Source organism: Alligator sinensis, unplaced genomic scaffold, assembly GCF_000455745.1.
Source record: "Alligator sinensis unplaced genomic scaffold, ASM45574v1 scaffold393_1, whole genome shotgun sequence".
NCBI classification, from domain to species: Eukaryota; Metazoa; Chordata; order Crocodylia; family Alligatoridae; genus Alligator; species Alligator sinensis.
The window spans coordinates 1426243-1447007 of record NW_005842292.1 but is presented as its reverse complement, the minus strand read 5'-3'; the positions used below and the strand labels follow the sequence as shown (position 1 = coordinate 1447007).

Below are 20765 nucleotides of genomic sequence, written 5' to 3'. Positions count from 1 at the left end.
TGACATTTTGATAATGGTCCTTTCATCTCCTTCTGGGAAGATCGGTAAAACTCTGCCTGTCTAACAGGGTCCTTTCCTAAAGGAGCTCATCAAAAATTGAAAGCACTCATCTGGCCTTCTGTCTATCGGGGACAATGTGTTTCTAAGGGTGCGGACACACTAACAAACTATTGGGGGGTAGAGGAAGGTGGGGGCTTGACTGGGCATCAGTGCCCCATGGTGAGTGTCTGCGGGGGCATCTACACGTGCACTTGACAGCAGTTGCCTAATTAGCTCTGCAGCAAAGCATGACACATGCGGTGTGATTGGGCTGGAGTAAACGAATTCACTCCACTGTAGGATAGTACAGGCCAACACAAGTACTATCTTATGGCAGAGTTGTCTACTCTGCCACAATGCATGTGTACACGGTGACCGGCTAACCCTGCACTGGAGCACCCTCGTGCCCCAACCAGTATGCATCACCACCCTGGCTCAACATGCTGCAGTCCCAGGACCATGTGCAAGCTCTGGGCCCAGGAGCGATAAACTCCAGCGCAAACTACACCAGAGTTTATTCAGGCACATTAAGTGCTCGTGTAGGTGCACCCAGTGTATACGTGCTTACCCTGAGCAGGGGTTAGCTAAACCTCGCTCACTCAGGACCAGTGGGTTTTGGTGCCTAAGAATGACCCCATGTCATTGTGCTTGGGTCTCGGGAAAAGCGCCAACATACCTACGTGGATAACACACCATCCTCTTCGCCTTAAGACTGGGCCACAAATATGCACTGTGGAGGAGCAGGCGGACCCACGCGCATGTTGTGTCAGCTCTTTTTCAGGGACTCAAATAGGATCTCACGTATGCAGCTACATCCACTTAGTTGCTTAAGAAGTGGGAAAGGATCTGGGTGAAGTCCTGAGTGAATGAGGGGGAAGTTACCACGGGTGCTCTTCCATTTACTCTGGGGTAGGAGTATGCACATGAGCAGTTACTGTGTGTGAAATCCCCTTCCCTTTTTACGCCACGGTAAATTGATCCGATGCCCATGCACTGACCGTGTTAATCTATGGCAGAGTTTGGATTCCTGGATTCTCCACCAGTTTTCCAGGTTGACTTGGACAAAATCTTTTAACCTTCTTCTGACGTGTCGTGTCCTGGCCGCTGGCCGTGACAAGTGACCAGCTTGTGGGTTGAATTCAGTATAGCTGCACCATTCAGCATTGCTGTACCGCAGCTGGCATGCCTCATAATATGCTTAGAGTCTACAAGGAGCTCCCAAAGCTCCCAAGTCCTCGAGAAGGGAGGTAATGTCAGGTCCCCGGCAGTGTCTGTCTCCCCATTGTGTGGATAATCCTTTTGTCAGCCATCACAAAGCCGTCTTCCTTTTTCTGAAGAAGAATGGCAGCTCTTCTTAAAAGAGATCAGCTGAAAGAGAAGCACCCTCCCCTCCCGTCCATTCACCCCACCCCACCAGCAGCAAACAAAGCTGGAGGAGAACTTTATCTCCCTGGGAAATGTTGGCCTGCCTGAGTCACTGCCTGTCCGGCTTGTGATGTGTCTTCTCTCCTGTTCTGGCTGAGCTGTGGCACATTCAAAGCGGTTTTCATCCGCGATCAGCACAGAAAGGGAGGACTCTTGTGTTCAGTTTTGGGCACTGCACTGCACTGTAGACCAACCAGCGAATGTCCGGAGAAGAGCAACAGAAAGGGTCAGTAATCTATGAGGAAAGATGGAAAGAATGGGTTGGTTTTTTAAATCTAGAGAAGGAAAAACTGAGGACAGATGTTTTAAGAGGTGGCAAGAACGGCGGAGAGTACTCCACAGGGAGGGTGGGGAGGTCCGGACGTGGCTAAGTCCTTTCCAGGTGCCTGGGATGCAATCTCATGGCCTTCTCGGGGCCTGCAGGCAGGGCTGGGCAGGCTCCATTACTGCATCTGTCACCACTCACACGAATGCAAAAGGTCTCCACCCCGATTAGCACTAATGGTGCTGATGTCAGCCCCTGGCCTCCGAGCCTGATGCTTCGCAATGCCCCAGGGAAGCTGGCAAGTGAGAGAAGAGAGGCACAGAGGAGTTCAAGGGGGTGTCCCAGGTCACGCAGGATGGCTGGAAGATGACCGAGCCACCATTCCTAGACGTTTGCTCCACGTCAGCCCCCTTGCATGCTTGCACGGAGACCAGCCCTGTGCAAAATGCAAGGTCTTTCCCCTGCAACTTTGGGTGGTTCAGAGACAGAACAGAAGCAGCTTGCACTTCTTCTTCTCAGGACCTAGTTTGGTTCCTCGTTCAGGTGCAGTTTTCAGGGAACAAAATCCAGAACAGAATCCTTAGTCCTCTGCAAAAAAGGACTGAAGGACCTGAGGGTGACAGTGGACAAGAAGCTGAATACGAGCCCGCAGTGTGCCCTTGTTGCCAAGAAGGCTAATGGCATCCTGGGCTGCACTGGTAGGTGTGCCACCAGCAGATCAAAGGAAATGATTCTCCCCCTCTATTAGGCACTGGGGAGGACACATTGGAGTCCTGTGTTCAGTTTTGGGCCCCACACTATAGAAAGGATGTGGACACATTGGACAGTCCAATGGAAGGCAATGAAAATGGTTCGGGGCTGGGAGAGATTGAGGAAACTGGGCTGATTTAGTCTGGAGAAATGAAGATTTGGGGGGATTGAATAGCAGCCTTCACCTCCCTGCAGGGGGGTTGCAAAAAGGATGGAGCTGGACTGCTCTCAGTGGGGGCAGATGACAGGACAAGGAACGATGGGCTCAAGTTGCAGCAAGGGCTGTTTAGGTTGGATATTAGGAAAACTGTCTCACTAGGAGGGTAGTAAAGCACTGGAACAGGTTACCCAGAGAGGTGGTGGAGCCTCCATCTTTGGCGGTTTTTAAGACCCAGGTAGACAAAGCCTTGGCTGGGATGATGTAGTTGGGGCTGGTCCTGCTTTGAGCAGGGGTTTGCACTAGATGTGACCTCCTGAGGTCCCGTCCAAACCTCGTTTTCTGATTCTAACACTTTATAGACCTTTAAAAGCAAAGGAGTTTATACCCCTTCCAGATCTCATTCGTGTCTGGTGTCCTGGTGCCGCACAGCAGCCTGACTAACTACTGCTGCTGAGAGAATTAATTAGCGCAGGTGCAGGGCTGTATTAACACAGCGATACTGCTTCCCATTTCAAGGATAGCCCAGCCGGGGTCAGATGGTACAAGGCAGCTTTCTCAGGAGATGCAGCAGGATGCTACCTGGCACTCTGACAACATTTGTGGCAGTAAGAATGGGCTAATCCAAGATAAATTACTTCAAATTCAGGATCCAAGTCCAGTTTCAGGAGCAGCCCCAAAATTCAGGACAGTCCTGGAAAATCAGAGTAGCCGGCCATTTTGGGTTATAGCAACCCCGTGGCTGCTCTAATTTGCGTTCTTGGTTCAGCAAACCCCTTTGAGACACATCAGGAGTAGAGACCTGTAGTGGGCTAGGACTGCACAAAGGAGATGATGTGGATGTCATATATCTAGACTTCATGAAATACGTGGTCGGATGTGCTGTGCCTGGTCTGGGCCTCTTGGTAATGGATGAAGGGTCAGACAGGAGGGGGCCGAGGTAAGCATTACAACCCATGCGGTTTGGGGAGCTGTCTTATACAAAAAGAGATTCATGGATTCATAGACATTAGGGCTGGAAGGGACCTTGGAAGATCATCATGGGGGATGATCAGTCCCTATATGAGGTTTCAACCTGGTCTCCAAGCCTTGCAGAATGGCCTCGGCCCCTTGCAGAAGGAAAGTGTAGGTTGGCATTTGCAGTCCCTGGACTGACTCCTTTTTGAAAATTTTTGCCCATTTCCCCTGATGCCCTGCGGCAAGGGGTTCACCGCTTAATGATATGCAGAGGGAAAAATCACCTCCTTCTCATTTTTTTTTAATCAAGATCAGGCATCAGGGGGGCAAAAAAAAACTACGGACCAGCGAGCTGCGCTGGAATGCGGGAAAGTCTTTCCCGTGGGAATCTGCGTTAGCTCCATCACTGAAGCCACTTCAAACTGGGTGGGACAAGTCACTGGAGAAGGCGGTGGGCCAAAATCGAACCTGGTGCAAACTGATGTAACTTCTGGGAGCAACGCTGATTGAGAGCAGCGGGGGAGCTGACCCACGCCGTCAGGAAAAATTCCTTTGGGAACTCTTAGAGGATCTTTGCTGCCTCTAATTGCTGCCTTTCGTAATTGCTGCTCACTTAAAAATAAATTAAACTGGGCCCCGTGAAACCACAGTTGGAAGCTGCGGGGATTCGGAGGGCTGCCTTTAAGGAGCAATACCAGCGTGCTTTTAAGCCTGTGCAAATGTGGAGCAGACCCTAAGCTGGGGGTAGTCACTCCGCTATGGAGTAAAGGTACCCCTGAGATAATCCGGAGTAGCTATTCACCAGTGTAAGCGATTCCAGTTGACAGACCATGTACCTGTAGCTATAATTACCAGATTTTCTCACCTACAACCTGCCCCTGAATAAAAGGCACACCTTGTTTTTCAAAAGGCTGAATGAAGACAAAAAGATTTTTCCCTGTAGTAAGTATCGGAGTAGCAGCAGCTGGGGAGCTGAGCCTGCTCAGTATTTTGCTCCTCCTGAGTCCCCATCACTTTTACCCAGTAACTGGCTGAAACAGCTCTTATCATATGTCTTGCAGCTAATGCATGCAACAGCTGGTTTTTGGGAAAAGTGTGTGTTCTAGGTAAGAAAATATGATAAAGTCATCCCAGAGAAACCAGTTGATCAGGGACTGTTTCTGGCTCTTTTTTACCTAGTTGCAAGGCACTATAATAGTATCTACTGCAGGCAGCTGCCCCAGAAAACTGGGCCATACTGGGCTGCATTAGTAGGAGTGTTGCCAGCAGATCAAGGGAAATGGTTTTCCCCCTCTATTAGGCACTGGGGAGGCCACATCTGGAGTCCTGTGTCCAGTTTGGGACCCTCCACTACAGAAAGGATGTGGACAAGTTGGAGAGACTCCAGTGGAGGGCAATGAAAATGGTTAGGGTGCTGGAGCACATGACTTATGTGGAGAGGTGAAGGGAAATGGGCTTATTTAATGTAGAGAAGACTGAGTGGGGATTTAATAGCAGCCTTCAACTCCCTGAAGGGAGGATCCAAAGAGGATGGAGCTGGACTGTTCTCAGTGGTGGCAGACGACAGAACAAGGAGCAATGGGCTCAAGCTGCAGAAAGAGAAGTTGAGGTTAGATATTAGAGGGCTTTCTACTAGGAGGGCAGGAAAGCACTGCAACAGGTAACCCAGAGAGGTAGTGGAGTCTCCATCCTTGGAGGTTTTTAAGACCTGCATAGACAAAGCCTTGGCTGGGATGATGGAGTTGGGGCTGGTCCTGCTTGGAGCAGGGGGTTGGACTAGATGTGACCTCCTGAGGTACCATCCAAACCTTAATTTTCAATGCTTGTATGATAAGACCTGGCTGTGCGTCTTCGCCGGACACCGGCAGTAGCTGGTGTCGGTGGAAGCGTGTTGTGTGCGTGCATGCACTGATACCACGCCCCCCCCCCGCCTCTGTGTTTCAGACAGAAATGCGTCTCCAGGACCAGCAGCTGGCAAGGCAGCTCATGCGCCTGCGGAGCGACATCAACAAGCTGAAGATCGAGCAGACCTGCCACCTGCACCAGCGCATGCTCAACGATGCCACCTACGAGCTGGAGGAGAGGGACGAGCTCTCCGACCTCTTCTGCGATTTCCCGCTCGTGACCTCCTTCAGTCTGTCCACGCCCCTGAAGCTCATCGGGGTCACCAAGATGAACATCAATTCCCGCAGGTTCTCGCTGTGTTAGGGTCGGGGGGGGAGGCAGGAGCACTGGTCGGAGGGATGGAGGACAGGGGTCTCTCCACCCATCGGCCAGGTGCAAAGAGGGAGCAGTGGGGAGGGAAAAAAAATGGAGAGGAACCCCCCATCTGCTCTTGGGGCAAAGCAACTAGGCCCCAGTCTTGAGAAGGCACGGAGAAGCTGGCAGATTACCTGGGGAATTAGAGACGCTGGAACCGGGAAGGGCATCTGAGTCAAGCACATGCAGTAAGCATGCCCTGTAGGAAGCAAAATCCCACGAGGCCTCGGTGCCATGTCAGCATCTCCAGAGTGATCTGCAGGGCACCAAGAGATGGTTCAGCATCTCAGCTACTCATCAGTCACAGCGGAGGTGAGGAGTGCAGCCAGGCCAGAGCCCAAATGCCTTTTCTGATCCTTTTTGTCCACCCAGCTCCACCTTTAAAAAATAAATGCAGCTGCTCTGTCGAGGGTCTAGTATTGCTCTCCTACTTAGGAAGCTGATTTCCAGTGGGAGGGCTCCCACTGGCCTGAGGAATAATGGATTTCTGTCATGCGTGACCCCCCAGATGAAAGGCAGAGAGGCCGGGCTTGCTTAGACTATGTGCATAAGTGGCTCCATGCGCTGCAGCAAAGCCCGTTACATCTTCCCTTCTCGTACGGCATGCTCCAGGCTGATACAGCCATTTGGAGTGGGCAGCAACGGCCCGTGCACTACGATCAAGGCAGTAAAATGTTCCTGACCCGCAGCTGTAAGAGGCAATTATCCCCGGACCACCATAAGAGGCAAAGGGAGACATATTTCACTCCTGTGATGGTCCGAATACTCAACCCGGTGCAATTCTGCTGGATGGGGGGAGAGCTCCACAGCCTCAGCTACCGTCAGCAGAAGATAGTGGAGCATCAGTGTGGGAATATCCAGAGAAGAAGCCAGCTCAAGGATGAAGCAGGGATTACTATAGGGATTAGAGTAACCAGGAAGGACTGGAAAAACAAGGTGAGATGCGCTGCTACGGAGAGCCAGTGCAAAGTCGTTTCTGATGTGTAGTGAACGTGTGCTCGCAGAGAGAGACCGCTTACTGCCAGGCAGTGCCTGTTGTGTATGTCAAGATGGTTGGCTAGCCCCATTTCTGTCCCATCTTAGTCCTCATTGAATATGGCCCTGTGTGTCAGCACCCTCCCTTCTCCCTAGACAGACAGGTGCCACCCATCGGTCCCTACGCATTGCACCAAACCAGCATTGTCCTCAGCTACTTACCAGATCGGCTTCCCCTATCAACCTGTTGCACATCAGCTAGGAGAGAGGTCTTCTGGTGGATAGCAGAGGGCAGAGGCACCAGCACATTCGTGCCTTTGATTGCAAATTCTGTATTGTATATAAGACAATCAGAGTCCACTAAGACTGAGAAAAGAAAAGACAAGGTCGTGGCTGGGCTTCTGCTCTTGGATGATTAGGGCTTTAATAGATCCAAGATGTTACTACCATGTAACAGGAAACAGTGGGAATGGGAAGAAACGGCTCAAGAAGGAACCAAACCCCCTTGCAGCAAGCCAGCCACCCTTCATGCATGCAGCCCTCCTGTCATGCTGTCTGGTTGAGGAGGGGGGTCTTGCATGAGCTGGTGGCCATTCTTAAATTCATCCTTCATTCAAATATATAACCCAGTGATTTCCAACTTCTTTGGACCAACACAGCATGGGCAGCCCTCAACATGTCTCGCAGACCACCATGGAGCCTTATAATCAAACGTCGGGTTGGAAGGGGAGACGGTACAACCGGCGGACCTCTTACCACGTCCTCCGGGACCACCGTGGGGAATGATAGATCCACAGGAGTGATGCTGCGGTGACCTGTAGCGATGACGCAGTGCTCTGCTCTGCGGTGCTGTTGGATATTGGACCATTAGCATGTATAGGAGCAGAAGAACAGAGGATACAGGACTGCGAGGGAGCTCCTAGGATAGTGATTCTCAACCAGGATGCCAGGGCACCCTAGGGGGCTGCCAGATCCTTTGCAAAGTGTGAGATGGTAAGCAGATTAGCTAAGCGAATAAGCCCGACTCAGGCTTGTCCCTGCCTGGACAATCCCTGACCCTTACTGCCCAGCCCCTGTGTAAGGAGGTAAGCCCTGTACCATATACATTTGTTTTTGAAATTGGGTGCCACTCAATTCCCAACATTATGGAGGGGGCCACCAGTGCAGTGAGGGGTGCCTCGAGTCCAAAAAGGTTGAGAACCACTTGCCTAGGACATCAAGTCCAAACCCGGCTGTTGTCGGCAATGGTGCTGTGCAAGCTCCATGGTTCGATGTTTTGGTTGCACGGCTCCATGACCTCCTTCCTCCGGTGCGTAGAAACCTTTGTGTAATGGTCAACCTAAATTCATTGATGGCCAGCTTGTACCCATTTTCATTTGTGCCAACGCTGTCCTTCAGCTTAGAGATCTTCCCCCTTGGTGCTTATCGCCTCATATATTCGAGGGGGCAATAATGTCCTCTTGGCCTTTGTTTTGCTAGGCTTAAAGAAGCCAAGCTGCTTTGGCCTCCTCTCATAAGACAGGCTCCCATCCCAGTAGCCCTTCCAGTAGCCTGTTCCAATGTGACTTCAGACTTGGAGCAGATCGGATAACCCTCGCACTTAGACATGCAAGCAGTTCCATGGACATCGGTGGGATGAAGGTAGAAATGCTGAGTCCGGATCCTATAATCAAAAGCGAACATTTGTTTTCCAGGGGTCAAAAATACCAAATACTTTTTTGTTCCCGGATTTTTTTTTAAAGTTCTTTTAAAAAAGAAAAAAAAAAATTCCCGTAAACTATTTTTAGTTAGGATCTTCGGGGGGGGGTTTGGTAAAAAAAACTCAGCCTGCCTCCAATTGTTGGGTTTTAGCAATATTTTCAAGGTGGGGAGCAAAACAGGTTGTTTTTTTTTACTGAAAACCAAGTTTTAGCAAACACCAGAAGATGTCAATGAACAAGAATTTTTTTCATTTGATTTAAATGCTTTTTTTTCATTAAATAATATCATTTCAATGCCTTTTTTGACTGGAAAAAAAATAAAAAGCTTCCAGGAAAACAAGTGGGCTAGCTTGCAGCCATCCCATAGTGAATGGCTAAGTGAGTACAGACCGAGTTTATCCCAAAAAACTGCATTTTTAAGATGGCGGTAAGCCGAGTCTTGCTTCTGTACCGTTAATGACTCACTCGGTGGCTGTAAAAAGTTGAAGTCAGCACAATAAGGGTGAAGTCATCGTAGCTGTGGTTCACGATTTCAATTGCCAGGGGTTGAGAAAGATATTGCTGTGTTTACTGGCTAGGAGATGGGTTGGGATTTCTAGCTGTTAGGCAAAAGGCACTGCTTTTTCCAGTAGAGAAGGATGTCAGTGCTGATGACTGCACCTGGCCTCCCGTTACATGACATACATGGCGCAAGCCTCAAAAGCTGCTCCTTCCCCGGGAGAGACAGCGATGGACTCCGAGGGACTTCCCAACCAATTCCTATCAGACAAACGAGCAAACCTCTCACTGCAAAGATAAGAGCCTCCCAGCACTTCAGCAGCAAGGACCACACTTTCTTTCACACCAAAGCATTGAACTCCACAACTTGAGCAAGAGACACTTCTCCATTAGCAGGCAGCAGCAGTAGGCTGCTATACGTCGTGTGGACCACCCCTCGCTACTTCGGGGATGCACAAGAGTGATCCACGCCATTTCTAGTCTAATCTGTCTAGGGTTTGAGGGTTTTTTTGTGACCGTGCTCACTGCCACGACAGCCAAAAGGCCTCACCAGCAGCCTCTCCACTAGATGGCCTTGAGGACAGGGGACAAAACAGGGTAAAACTTTGGGTTGAAATATTGTCTTCTGCAGATGTGGAGAAAATGACCCCAAAGGTACGTCGCCGTTGTTCTTATTTGTTTGTTTCTGTTACTCACCAGCAGAATCAAAAGTGGGGTCAGACACTTTAAAGTTGGGGGGCGGAGGGTGGATTTAGCTGACAAAACGCCAGATCCTCAACCGGGGGAAAACGACTGAGAGTTTGGAGCGCTAAGACAGGCCTAGAGGAAACGGGGGGTCAGTTCCTATCCTCGCCGCGGGTCCTTAGGCTGGGCCTTGGTAGCATCTTTGCCTCAGCTCCAACATCTGTACGGTAAAGATGATTGCACTTCCCTATCTCCCAGAGGGGATCACAGGTTGCGAGATGCTCAGCATCGCTGTGATGGGGCCCGTAGAAGGACTGGAGATAACGAGATGGTGCTATGCCAGCTTACCCAGCTTGGAGCTGGCGCAAAGGAAATGTCTCCAGTCTCAGCTGGTGCCTTTGCTCTCTTACAAGGAGGGGTCCAAGGTAGTAGACAGGGAGAGAGAGTCACGCTGCAAGGACGAGTACTGCCAAGTGTTTGTGGCATAGAGCGCTGGGGCCCGGTTGCACCATCACCGATCAAGCAGCATCTGGTTCAATTCCCAGAAAACTCATCCAGCTCCCTCAACTTCAGGTCCTGTCCCACAGACAAAATACAGGGTATGTTCTAGACCTGCTTTCTGATTAGACTCATGATCCTTCAGCTTGGCGACAGCCTGGATAAAATCCTAATAATTACAAATCAGGTTGTGTTTCAAATAATAAAAAAAACTTTTACAATTTTAGCCAAACTAAAAAAAACTCAATACTATTTATTTGGCGGGTAAAAATGTGACTTGACCGAAAAGGAAAGGTATTTGGTGGGGTTCTTTGATAGAACTTTTATATTTTCCAAATAAATTTTGCCAACTTTGGGCCTCAGCCCTGTGTTCTGCCAAGGAATAAGTCAGGATGATTTCATCTTCTTGTAGATTTTTGTTCCCTTTCTTCTGGGTGAATTTTCTACCCAAGTTCCTGTAACAATAAGGCCCTTGGGTGTCATCTGGTTCAACCGCCTGCACCTACGCAGGAATCCTGACCCTGAAATGTATAGTTCTAGTCAAACCAAAATCACATTTTTTAGCCAAAATGAGCCTGAACACTTCCCCCCAACTCTATCTGTGGCTTTGCTGAGCCAGGCAGCGTCTGGTTTCAAATAGCCTCTCCTAGCTCCAAAGCCAGGAAAAAACGCTGAGTTTAGACTTGAGGGCTCTCAAACCTGCAGCAAACCTACGGGAAGCAAAACCACATGCATTAAGGTCATTGCAAACTTCCATGCAAGTCCCCAGGGGCAGAAGCAGTTTAACCAGCACTGACAGAAGGACCCCCTTGGTGCTGAGCCCACAATGAAGACAAAAGTAAGATGGCTATAGCAGCAGGTTCGGTCTCTGGAATTAGTCTCTAGGAACATAAAGTGGAAGATTGTATTAGGGATAAGGGTCCTGGTCCTCTGTGCACCCTAGAGAGGACCAGAAGGCATTACTGGAGGGAGCTGGATTACAACTCCCAGCACGGCTGCATGTCTCACTCTCTCCGTTGCACTACAGAGATCCCCTGGGTTAGCCAGTCCCCATCGTTGTGACCTGCAGACCCAGTCCAGCATCCGCAAAGGGTTTGATTGTCCCCCGAGGGAAGTGTCTCATGCCCTACCATTTTGGCAATACCAAGTGCTATTACATGATCAATGAGTGATTTGTATTTTTGTGGTTTCACTTCTTGTTTCTATCTTACCACTGAACCAAGTGAGAGTCAATAAAGATGTCATTACAAAAATTACAGTCTCGTGTGACCAGAAAAGGCTGAACAATGGAGATGGAAAGTTGCCACTCCCTCACTCGATCGACAATTAGCCTCCTATAAAGGTGTGCCGCACGTCATGCGCTGCTGGTTGAGGAACAACAGGCTCTCCGTGTCAGCCTCCCCTTTGCTCTTGTGTTTGCACTTCACAGAGAGGGGCTATACACTAATTAGATGTCATATGAGATAAGGGGGACACAGAGAGAAAGAACCAGAGTAAAATCCCCTGGGGAGAGCACAGGTTGCATCTCTCCTCTCTGTAACATGCTGCGTTGCACCTGGGTGCAGAACGGCAGCTGCCTGCTGCAGACCGTAAAGGGGCAGCACGCAGAAAAGAGGGCCCTGCAATATTCTCGGACCTGTATTGCTGCCACTCCATTTCTAGGAAAGCTGATTGCGATTTGGAGCCGAACCCAAAGCGCACAGTTACACGCTGCCTGCCTGCCCAAATCCTGTGCAAAGGCCCAGACAGTGGCTTGAAGATCTAGACCGCTGATTCTCAACAGGATGTTGCAGCACCCTGGGGTACTGTGAGATCCTTTTAAGGGTGTTGTAGGGTGGGGGGTATGCAGTATTAGTATTAGTGTGCACCTGATTCACAAGATAAACCCAGCGATTTCAAATAGGAATCTCAAATGTCCAAAACAGGCTCACCTGCTGTGAGCTTGCTGAGTTCTTTGCAACAGGAGAAGTGCTCTATTATTTTTCGGTAGTTGAGAAATGGCTGACAGCTAAGAGCTGGGGATTTTCAAGGAGTCTAACAAGGGAGCGCCTTCAGTCTAAGAAGGTGGAGCACGTCTCATCTAGCCTGAAAATGCAGTCACCGCCCTTTTGTTCCAATGGGGTTTTGTGCTAGATGGACATCTGGGGCCCCAAATACTGGGACCACCCCATCATTTGGAAACTGAGACCGGGGATTCCTGAGTTCTGAGTCTGCTAAGGCTGACAGGGCAGCATAAGCCCTTGCAAAACGTGACCACTGAGCTCTTGTGAGCTGTCATGGCTGTACTGAAAGCTGCAAGAACAAGCCCCAGGCTGCAAAACTGGGATGTGGGTTCAGCTTCTCAAATTGCAGGCCAGTTATGTCTGGGGCGAAGCCCTGATCTGATACCAAGGGGAGCATTTCCAAGGACTTTGCTAGACCCCATTGGGTCTTTTTTCAGCCCATTCTTGTGGGGAAAGGAGGCCTGTATTGCAAACCACCCCAGCCCTCAAGGCTCCTGAGATCTGGGGTTGTCATCCATGCCCTCCTGCATCAGTAACTCAGACCCTTCCCTGAACCAGGAGCTCTTGGAGGACCCCACATGGGCTGGTGATCAGAGGTGCTGAGCAGCAAAATCCCCAGTGACTTTGGTGGGAGTTGTGAATACTCATCACCGCCAAAGACCCTGACCTAGCTAGAAATCTAGCTATGAAAGCAACACAGCAGGAAGAGGATCCACACATCAGCTTCAGATGCCTGATCCATCCATACCACCGCGTTGTCCGAACTTCTCATAGCTTGTACCCTGCTCTCCAGGGTGGCACGCTCTCCTGGGCACACTCAATGTGGCACGCTTTCCTGGGATTTTGGAGGCTCCCCGGGTTGGGGCTAGAGGGTCTGCTGTACAATGCATTGATGGCACTGAGTGCTTCGCAAGACCAGTTCAAACAGGCAGTGAATTTACAAATGACGGGAGCCACATCAAAGGCTTTGCATCCTGAGATGACTGTCTTTCTCCTCGGGGAGGAGGGGTGCAACCAAGAGTGGTTCCTTTCCTTTCAAATGGAAATCTAGAGAAATGCCCCAAAGGACTGAGGTGTAGGTTATAGCCATGTTAGTCTAAGCACATAGGCAGACAAGGTTCTTTGGGTGAATCTGATCTCTTTTATTAGATCAACTAAACAGTTGAAAACTTTTCCCAACTATTGAGTTGGTCTAATAAAAGAGATCAGATTGACCCAAAGACCCTTGTCTGCCAAGTGACTGAGACTCCTGTCTGAGCCACTTACCTGGAAAACACTGCAGAGAAGTGCTCCAGGAGAAAGGCTGCTAAATACCCACAAGGATCTGCTATTAATGACACTTAGCAGAGATTTACAACCAGCAGTGAACTGATTGCCATAATCCCCTTGCAAAGCAGTTCAATGGCTCTACAGTGGCACAGGCAGACAGAGAACACAGGCATCTCCAGCCTGTCTCCAGATGACAGGGCTGTCGCAGTTTTGTGGCACTCAGTTGTGTTGAAATCCCTGTTGCAGCATCCTCAGGGCTACTTCCATCTGCTTTTTAAGGTAAGGCCGTTGTAGAGAGCGCATCTGAGGAACCTGAACTCATGGCTCCTGAGCTGAGGCTATGAGCCAGGATTTTCCAAAGGAGACATAGTTTGGAGACTCCAGGTTGAGACGCTGTAAAGGGTCAGGAGGTGCTGAGCTTCGAGTCTCTGCCTCTCAGGCCTCTTTTAGCTGCAAGTTGGGCATCACACAACCAAAGCACAGGACATGACCAGTCACTAGGCCCATAGCTCCTGTCTGGGCATCTAACACTCATGGAGATCAATGGGATACAGGCCCCTAAATATCTCGGAGGTTTTGGGTAGTAAAATGCTTCCTTCTTGATACCTTCTTGCTACCTGACACCTAGAAGATATCCAATTTTAGCCATTTTTTTAAAATGAAAAGTTCATAATTTTACAAGAAGGAAGTGGTTTACCACCAGAAATGCTGATTTTTACAGGGAGGAAGCATTTTTACCACCTGATATGCTAACGCCAGGATCTTGCCATTGTTGGAGCAAATTTGCATCATCTCACAGGGCACAGACACCTCACCACAAAAGAAATGCCTGCCGAGAAGAGCTTTCCATCTTTCTACCGTTCTGTGAAATATCAAACATCCTAACCTGAAGGAAATGTACTTCTATATCCAGCTTGCCAGACACCTTTGAAAGACTTTTTCAACCTTTCTCTGTGCCTAACCTGGACAAAATGAACTATTCCAAACAGGAGTCTTTACCACCCCTTCAGCTCCCGTGTGAAACATGGATTTTCATTTCTACCTAGGAGAACTTTTACAGTCCCTGCTCTCTCCGACGCCCGATGAAGGGCGAGTGTGCCTGAAAGCTAGCAAATAAAATCAAGAGCTGCTGAAGTGCTTTTGTGTCCTCCTAGCAAAAACCTGAAGCTTCAGGCCCAGCTGAGGGGCCGTTGCTTCATTTCCCTCCCCTGCAAAGAAGCAGATGGAGGGAACAGCGAAGACTCTTCCTGCCGGCTCCAGTGAGAGAACATAGGGCACCTATACATGTGCATTTGCTCCGACACGCTGTAATTACAACATGTCAGAGCAGACTCGATGAGCGCGGTAATTATTGCACTCCAGCAGACTTCAGAGTCACACGTATCAGTGTCCCCGTGCTGAAAAATGGTAGTGGCGGTGCTTGAACTAAAGCTTGTTCGACAAGCTTCAGTTAAAGCACCCCCATTTCTATGCTGATACACATGATGCTCAGAGAGCTTTAATTAAGACACCCTCCCCCCTGGCCCCCACCTCCCAGAGCACATGTATAAATGCCCAAGAAGTCTGGCTCAGGGCTATGCAGAGCTCTCTATAGTCCTAGGGTCTGGCAAAGATCACTGACTCCAGATCCCAGAGCCGGGGCATGAAGAACAGCAGCAAAAAATGGCTTCTTGGGGGTCTCCCAGCCCCTGGTGCTTGAGACGCAGAAGGATCCTGCATTTCTGCAGGTGTGCAGTGCTCCTAGCTCACTTAGACATCAGGAGGGCTCATGACCATTGGCACCCTTCCATCACATCTCAACACCTCATGGGGCCCAGCCCTGTGTTATCGCTCCTGTCTTCTCTTTCTAGCAGAGCAACCAGCCCCAACTGAGCTCACCGCCTTCTTCTCCAGCTGAATGCCTTGGCAGCCTGCACGCTGCATGCAGACACCTCCTGTAGTATCTCTGCCAGGTGCAGGGTGATGTCTGTCAGCCCCCAAGGGCAAAATCCAGGTCTAACAATCCTGCCAAGTTCGCAAAGCATCTTGCCCAACATGCCCAGAGGCAGCCCACCCGCTAAGACATCATCAAAAAGCACCGGCAAAACATGGAGACAGTCAGCTTTGATTGTAAAACTCAGGCAGATCCAGTTTCCTCCGTGCCAGCAGCAGGCAGAAGCCAGAAGGTTGGCTTCATCCCCCCGTCCCCTCCCACGCACACTTGGAGCAGGGGATCTCACTTGGAAGGCCCCCCGTGCAATGCCCAGAAGCATGTGGCTCCCCTAATAATAACCCATGCCGGTGCATTGGATTGTGACACCTCTTCAAAATGGCCAGTGGGACACAGCCTATGGCCCGTTTTCAGACTGACATAATCCAGATCCTTAGAAGGACTCAGGGGCTTCACTCTCGCTGCAGGCAGCAGCAAAGGTTTCCCTTTTGTGCATTCATTTAATTCCTGGGAGCTCTGTTCAGGGGAACCCCCGATCCTTTTTTCTTTCTGCAGTCAGAAGTAAGGGTGCTTCTCGTGCTACGATACCCAGAGCCAATGAGTCTATACAGCAGTTCTTGTTGCCTCGGCCTCAGTGCCAGGGGAAGTTGCCGTGAGCTGGCTGAGTTCGGTGCTGCATTTTGTTGAGTTTTCTTAGGCCTCCACACCTTCCTCGGTCGTCTTGGTCTGCTGTCCCTCCGCTGAATGCAGCCTTGGTTGATGCACTCTTTCAATTCAATCCTGGGTGCGTCTACATAAGATACTATTAGGCAGTAGCCTAATTTCATAGATGTTAGGGCTGGAAGGGACCTCGTAAGATCATGGGCCCCATTTCCCAGCTGACTGCCGAGGCATACACCCTAATCTTGAACTTGCTACCTTCTCAAGACAAACTCAACAACCAAGGGTCTGAGCCACGCAGCAAGTTCGAATAATAATAATACTATGTAGTAGCGGGTCGGACAAAACCCGTGCTATTACGCTCCTGCGCAGTAGTATTAGGCTACTGCACAGTTAACATCCAAAAAAACCCATGTGCCCACACTATTGCACAGTAGCACAAGTTACTGTGCATTGATTTAGTACTTGGTTATCCAAGTACTAAATTTAATGCGCAGTAACTGCAGCTGCTTAATGAATGTGCAGACGCACGCCTTGGGTCCTGTTTTTTCCGGGCACAACTGCACTTAGTATGGCTGTAGTTTGTTTTTATCCATAGGATTCATTCCTAGGGATAACCTTGACTTTCCTTTCTTTATCTCCTGCTGTCAAAGGTGTTTTGTTCCGTGGCATCAGCGCCGGTTCTAGCCAAAAGTGCTTTGTCCAACTTCAAAAAGCAGTAAGTGTCCCATGTGCTTCCAGACTGATCCTCCATTCAGCTGCTGCTGTACCAGGGTCCTCTGCTCCCATGAGGGATTTCTCTGAGCGATGGATGTTGTCGGCATCCCCTGTGTCCTTGCTGTGCATCTTCAGTGAGTGCTTGCACTGTTGAAATGTGATCTAAACCGTTGGACCTTTCTCCATCTCCTGGGCATTGCTTTGACCTGTGCCATTGTCCAAAGCAGGTACAGCTCCACGTGCTGGTTTTGGGAGACTCCAGCATCTGAGCAATACTTGCCTTTCTGTCCCAGTTCCCTTTCCTTGTAGTATTTTAGGGTGCTCTCTTCTGTCCAGAGCATCAGGGAACTGTCCGTTCTCTGCTACCTCCACCTGGACTGGGCGACTTCCTCTGCACAGCCAGTTCTCCTTGCTTTGCCCAGCGTTTAAGGCTGGCCCTTGCAGTAATCTGTCTGCCGCCTTGTTCTCCCAGATCCCAAGCACGATCTGTTCTGTCAACAGAGACTCAGCCCTACCAAACTGCGAGACTGGCTCTTAGATCAGGCACAACCTCTTCATTGAGCTCTGAATAAGATCTGGTTTCTATCAGGACCGCAAGAACTGCATGCCACCTGGAGAAGGGGGCAGCGGTGGGTAGGAGCCGACAAGATCAAGCCTCCTGGTAGGTTGTTGATATGCTCTGTATAGTCCCAGAAGGTTATTTTACTTCAGACAGCAAATCCAGGTCCCTCTTGCAGCATCGGTTTTCTTGATAATAAAACATGAGGCTGCAGGGAAAGAAAAGGAATTATTTATCAGGCTGGGCCACTTGCACAGAGGGGGAAGGGGCTCCAAAGGAAGGAAGAAGCAACACACACTGTAGATTTGCTGTTGACTTCCACAGGAGCCCCACGTGCTGTCTGTGAGCACAGTACCTCGGTGGGGGCTGATCTGTTCTGCAGGAAAAATACACAGTGATAGAAATAACGGGCTTTTCTTGGTCCCCAAAGGCAGCCGCCAGCTCGGTGCAACACTGCAGTCGGACAGAGTCGAGACACTGCTGGGCAGAGAATGATCTTTGATGCCGCTGTCGCTCTGAATAATTTTCTACCCTCCTGGAAAGGCGTGCATTCAGCCCCCGGATGGCACCAGGAGGAAAGGGAAAGAGCTGACTGCAAACTAAGAAATGAAATGGGATGAAACTAAGAAATGAATGGGATGAATGGATGGGATGCAACAGAGAAATGAAATGGGATGAAAGGGAAAGCACTGACTGCAAACTAAGACAACAGCCAAGGCCTCTGGGGATGGCCTGCAACCTGTTGATCTGCCCCTGGAAAAATAAACCAGATTCTCTTGGAGGGAGAAGGAGCTTTGGTGTCAGCTCCAGCAAGCAACTTCGTTACAAAGGGATCAAACAGACAGAGGAAAAGCATCTCATTCCAGTGATGCTCCACCTGCGCAGCACCGTAGATCCCAGTCAGGCCTAGGAAGCGCTCTGATTTTACCTGGTATGAGGCAGTGGTGCATTGACACCCATCATTATATTATTAGGCCTGCAGGGATGCAATGAAGTCTTGCAATGGCTAGGGGTTTCCTTGCTCCTGTGTGTTGCTTGCTAGGGAAACAAGGCTGGGCGGGTGAGTACGTAGGTACCGCAAGTGGTACTTACCACTACTATCGCAAGTGGGGCTTGCAGCAATAAGGACCCAGCAGTGGCCAGTGGTACCAGAAAGGGAAGCATCTCTCAAGCGTGGTGATGTTACAGGGACTGAGATGTCAACTAGCTCCAAAGGAAGTACAGCCTCTGGCTTCAGCCCGTGGGGGTGAAAGAAGGACCAGCACAGGGTTAGAGCAGGGTGAAAGGATGCGTGCACCCAAAACGGGATTTAGTTGAGATGTAGGCACCTATGTCCAACATGGTGGTCCTGAAGACACCAATGCCTGCAATGTAAGATAAATCCGACCACACGATGCGCACAAGAGGCAGCAGGCGGGCATGGCAGCAGCTCAGCAGTTCGGGCACGCACCTGAGAGAAGTGGGGCCCTGGGGTCAGGACCGCTCATCTATTTTATCCCCTAATGCAAAATGCAGAAATCATCCTGGGAGGCAGGGGGAAAGCCAGCTCAGCTCTGAAGAAACATGGCTAGTTTAGCATCCTCCCCTGTGCCGATTTCTAAGGGGAACAGGGCAGCTTGCGGGATAAATTTGGTGACTACTGACAACACAGTGCTATTTCCACACCCTACTACGAGATGCTATGATTGAAACCAGTGCACACAAATTGGGAGGGGGAAAGGGGGTGAATACACTGCATTTATGTTGGATCCTGGTTGCGTGATACAGGACAGTTTCTTTCATGATGGTTGCAAGAAGCAAGGATTTCTTTAGGTGGTCTCTTTTTCTGGACCCACTACACAGCTGGGATAAAGTTTTAAATGCAAAATGTTCTTCATCAGGTCTCCTTCTCTCATCATTTCTGGACCACCTTGGCCAGGGCATCACCGTGATACCGTTTCCTGATTTACGAATCTGTGGCTGAGTGAAAGGGGTGCGGTTTTGAATCTGGGATTAGCTTGGGGATGAAGGGCACAGTCACGTTAGCCTCCTCCACGTGGCCACCTCACCCACTTGACAGATGGGGAAACTGAGGTAGAAAGAAGTGATGTGCACAGCCAGTCTGGCGTGAGGCTGGAAAGAGGACCTCCGGTGTCCTCCAGGCCCTTTGCTCTCAGTCTCGGTCTTCTGCCATTCCTCGGAAATCACAGTTGTCCTGAAGCAGAAGCCCTGTTGCCCAAAGGATCTGAGAGCTGCCATCGTAGCTCAGCTTCCCAGTCCCGGCTTGCTTTCCTTCTCAAATCACTGCCTGGGTGGAGCATCTTCTCCTTCCCCTCTGCCGTCCTCCTGGGTCTCTTTGCCTCGCTCCTGAGCTGCTGCAAGCGTTCGATCGCCTGCACTTTCTGAGCTGCAAACAAGCGTTTCCCTCTCCTCTATAATATCAGGGTCTTGTTTTATTCCCCCAAGGCAGTGCAGCCTCTTCCCCCAGAGCAGCTGTCCTCCCTTGCCTTTTACCTTAAGCAGGAACAGGCAACTTGACTTCAGGAGGTTCCTGCGACTCCCTGCACAAGGGCACCAGAGCCCCTGTTGGTTTTTGGTGTCTTCCCTGCTCTGCCCCTAGGGGACTGAGCCCCAGAGGGGCTAAGAGGAGGCATCTGGTGTATTCCCAGGGTGCTCTCACAGAGCCAGCCTTCAGCCAATGCACCCTCCCTTTACTGCTTAACTAAAGCTGAAACCCTAGCTGCTGCTGAAGACTGGTCTCCACGGGTAGAGCTAGGCTTTTGAAATGAGCTAACGAGTACTCACAGTTGTGAAATAGGAGGAGAGAGACCAGGAGCAGCTAGCAGACAGTAATATTGCCCTACGCAAGGTTAGCTGGATTAGTGGAGCACCCAGACCATTAGCAAAGAAAAATAGTCATTAATATCTCTGTAGTGAAGAACAATGAGCCAAGTACACCATACCTACCCACTCTTTCTCCATGCCCCAAACCTGGATATGTGCTTGAGAGACCCCTGGGGTCCCCAGAGTCATTTCAGAGGGATTCTCGGGAGTGGTTTTATCACTGCATTTGCTGGCATGGGAGGGGGTGGTTGGGAGCATCTCACAGGGGATGTGAGACGGCTCCCCCCAAAGGGACTTGCCCCAAGGCACGCCAGGACTCAACAGCAGAGGAAGGACTTGAAACCAACTCTCCCAAGTCCCAAGCCAGTGTCTGACTCTCCTTCTTCTAAAGAAATGGGATCCTAGAGAAGTGGGGCTGGAAGGACCTCCAGAAGTCATCTAGTCCAACCCCCTGCCTGAGGCAGGTCCATCCCTATCCAAACCCAGTGGTCCTCACCTCTCAGGGTTGGGGCCCTCCTGGCAGCTGAACTTACAGTGACTTCTGCCAGCTGGAGGCACGGTGCCCCTGTGTGAATCAGATGCAAGCTCCAGGCCTTT

General features: G+C 50.2%; 1 protein-coding gene across 4 annotated transcripts in view; it reads left to right on the top strand.

The window, feature by feature from the left end:
* Positions 1–19211, top strand: part of FAM167A (family with sequence similarity 167 member A) — a 37270-nt gene extending 18059 nt beyond the window's left edge. For 2 of the 4 annotated variants that reach the window (XM_025209505.1, XM_006028153.2), the window contains one exon: positions 5538–16710. In XM_025209505.1, coding sequence (XP_025065290.1) covers positions 5538–5801 — 264 coding nt within the window. In that variant the 3' untranslated portion in view covers positions 5802–16710. The other 2 variants (XR_003095118.1, XR_003095117.1) reach the window with 2 other exon arrangements.
* The last annotated feature ends 1554 nt before the right edge of the window (positions 19212–20765 follow it).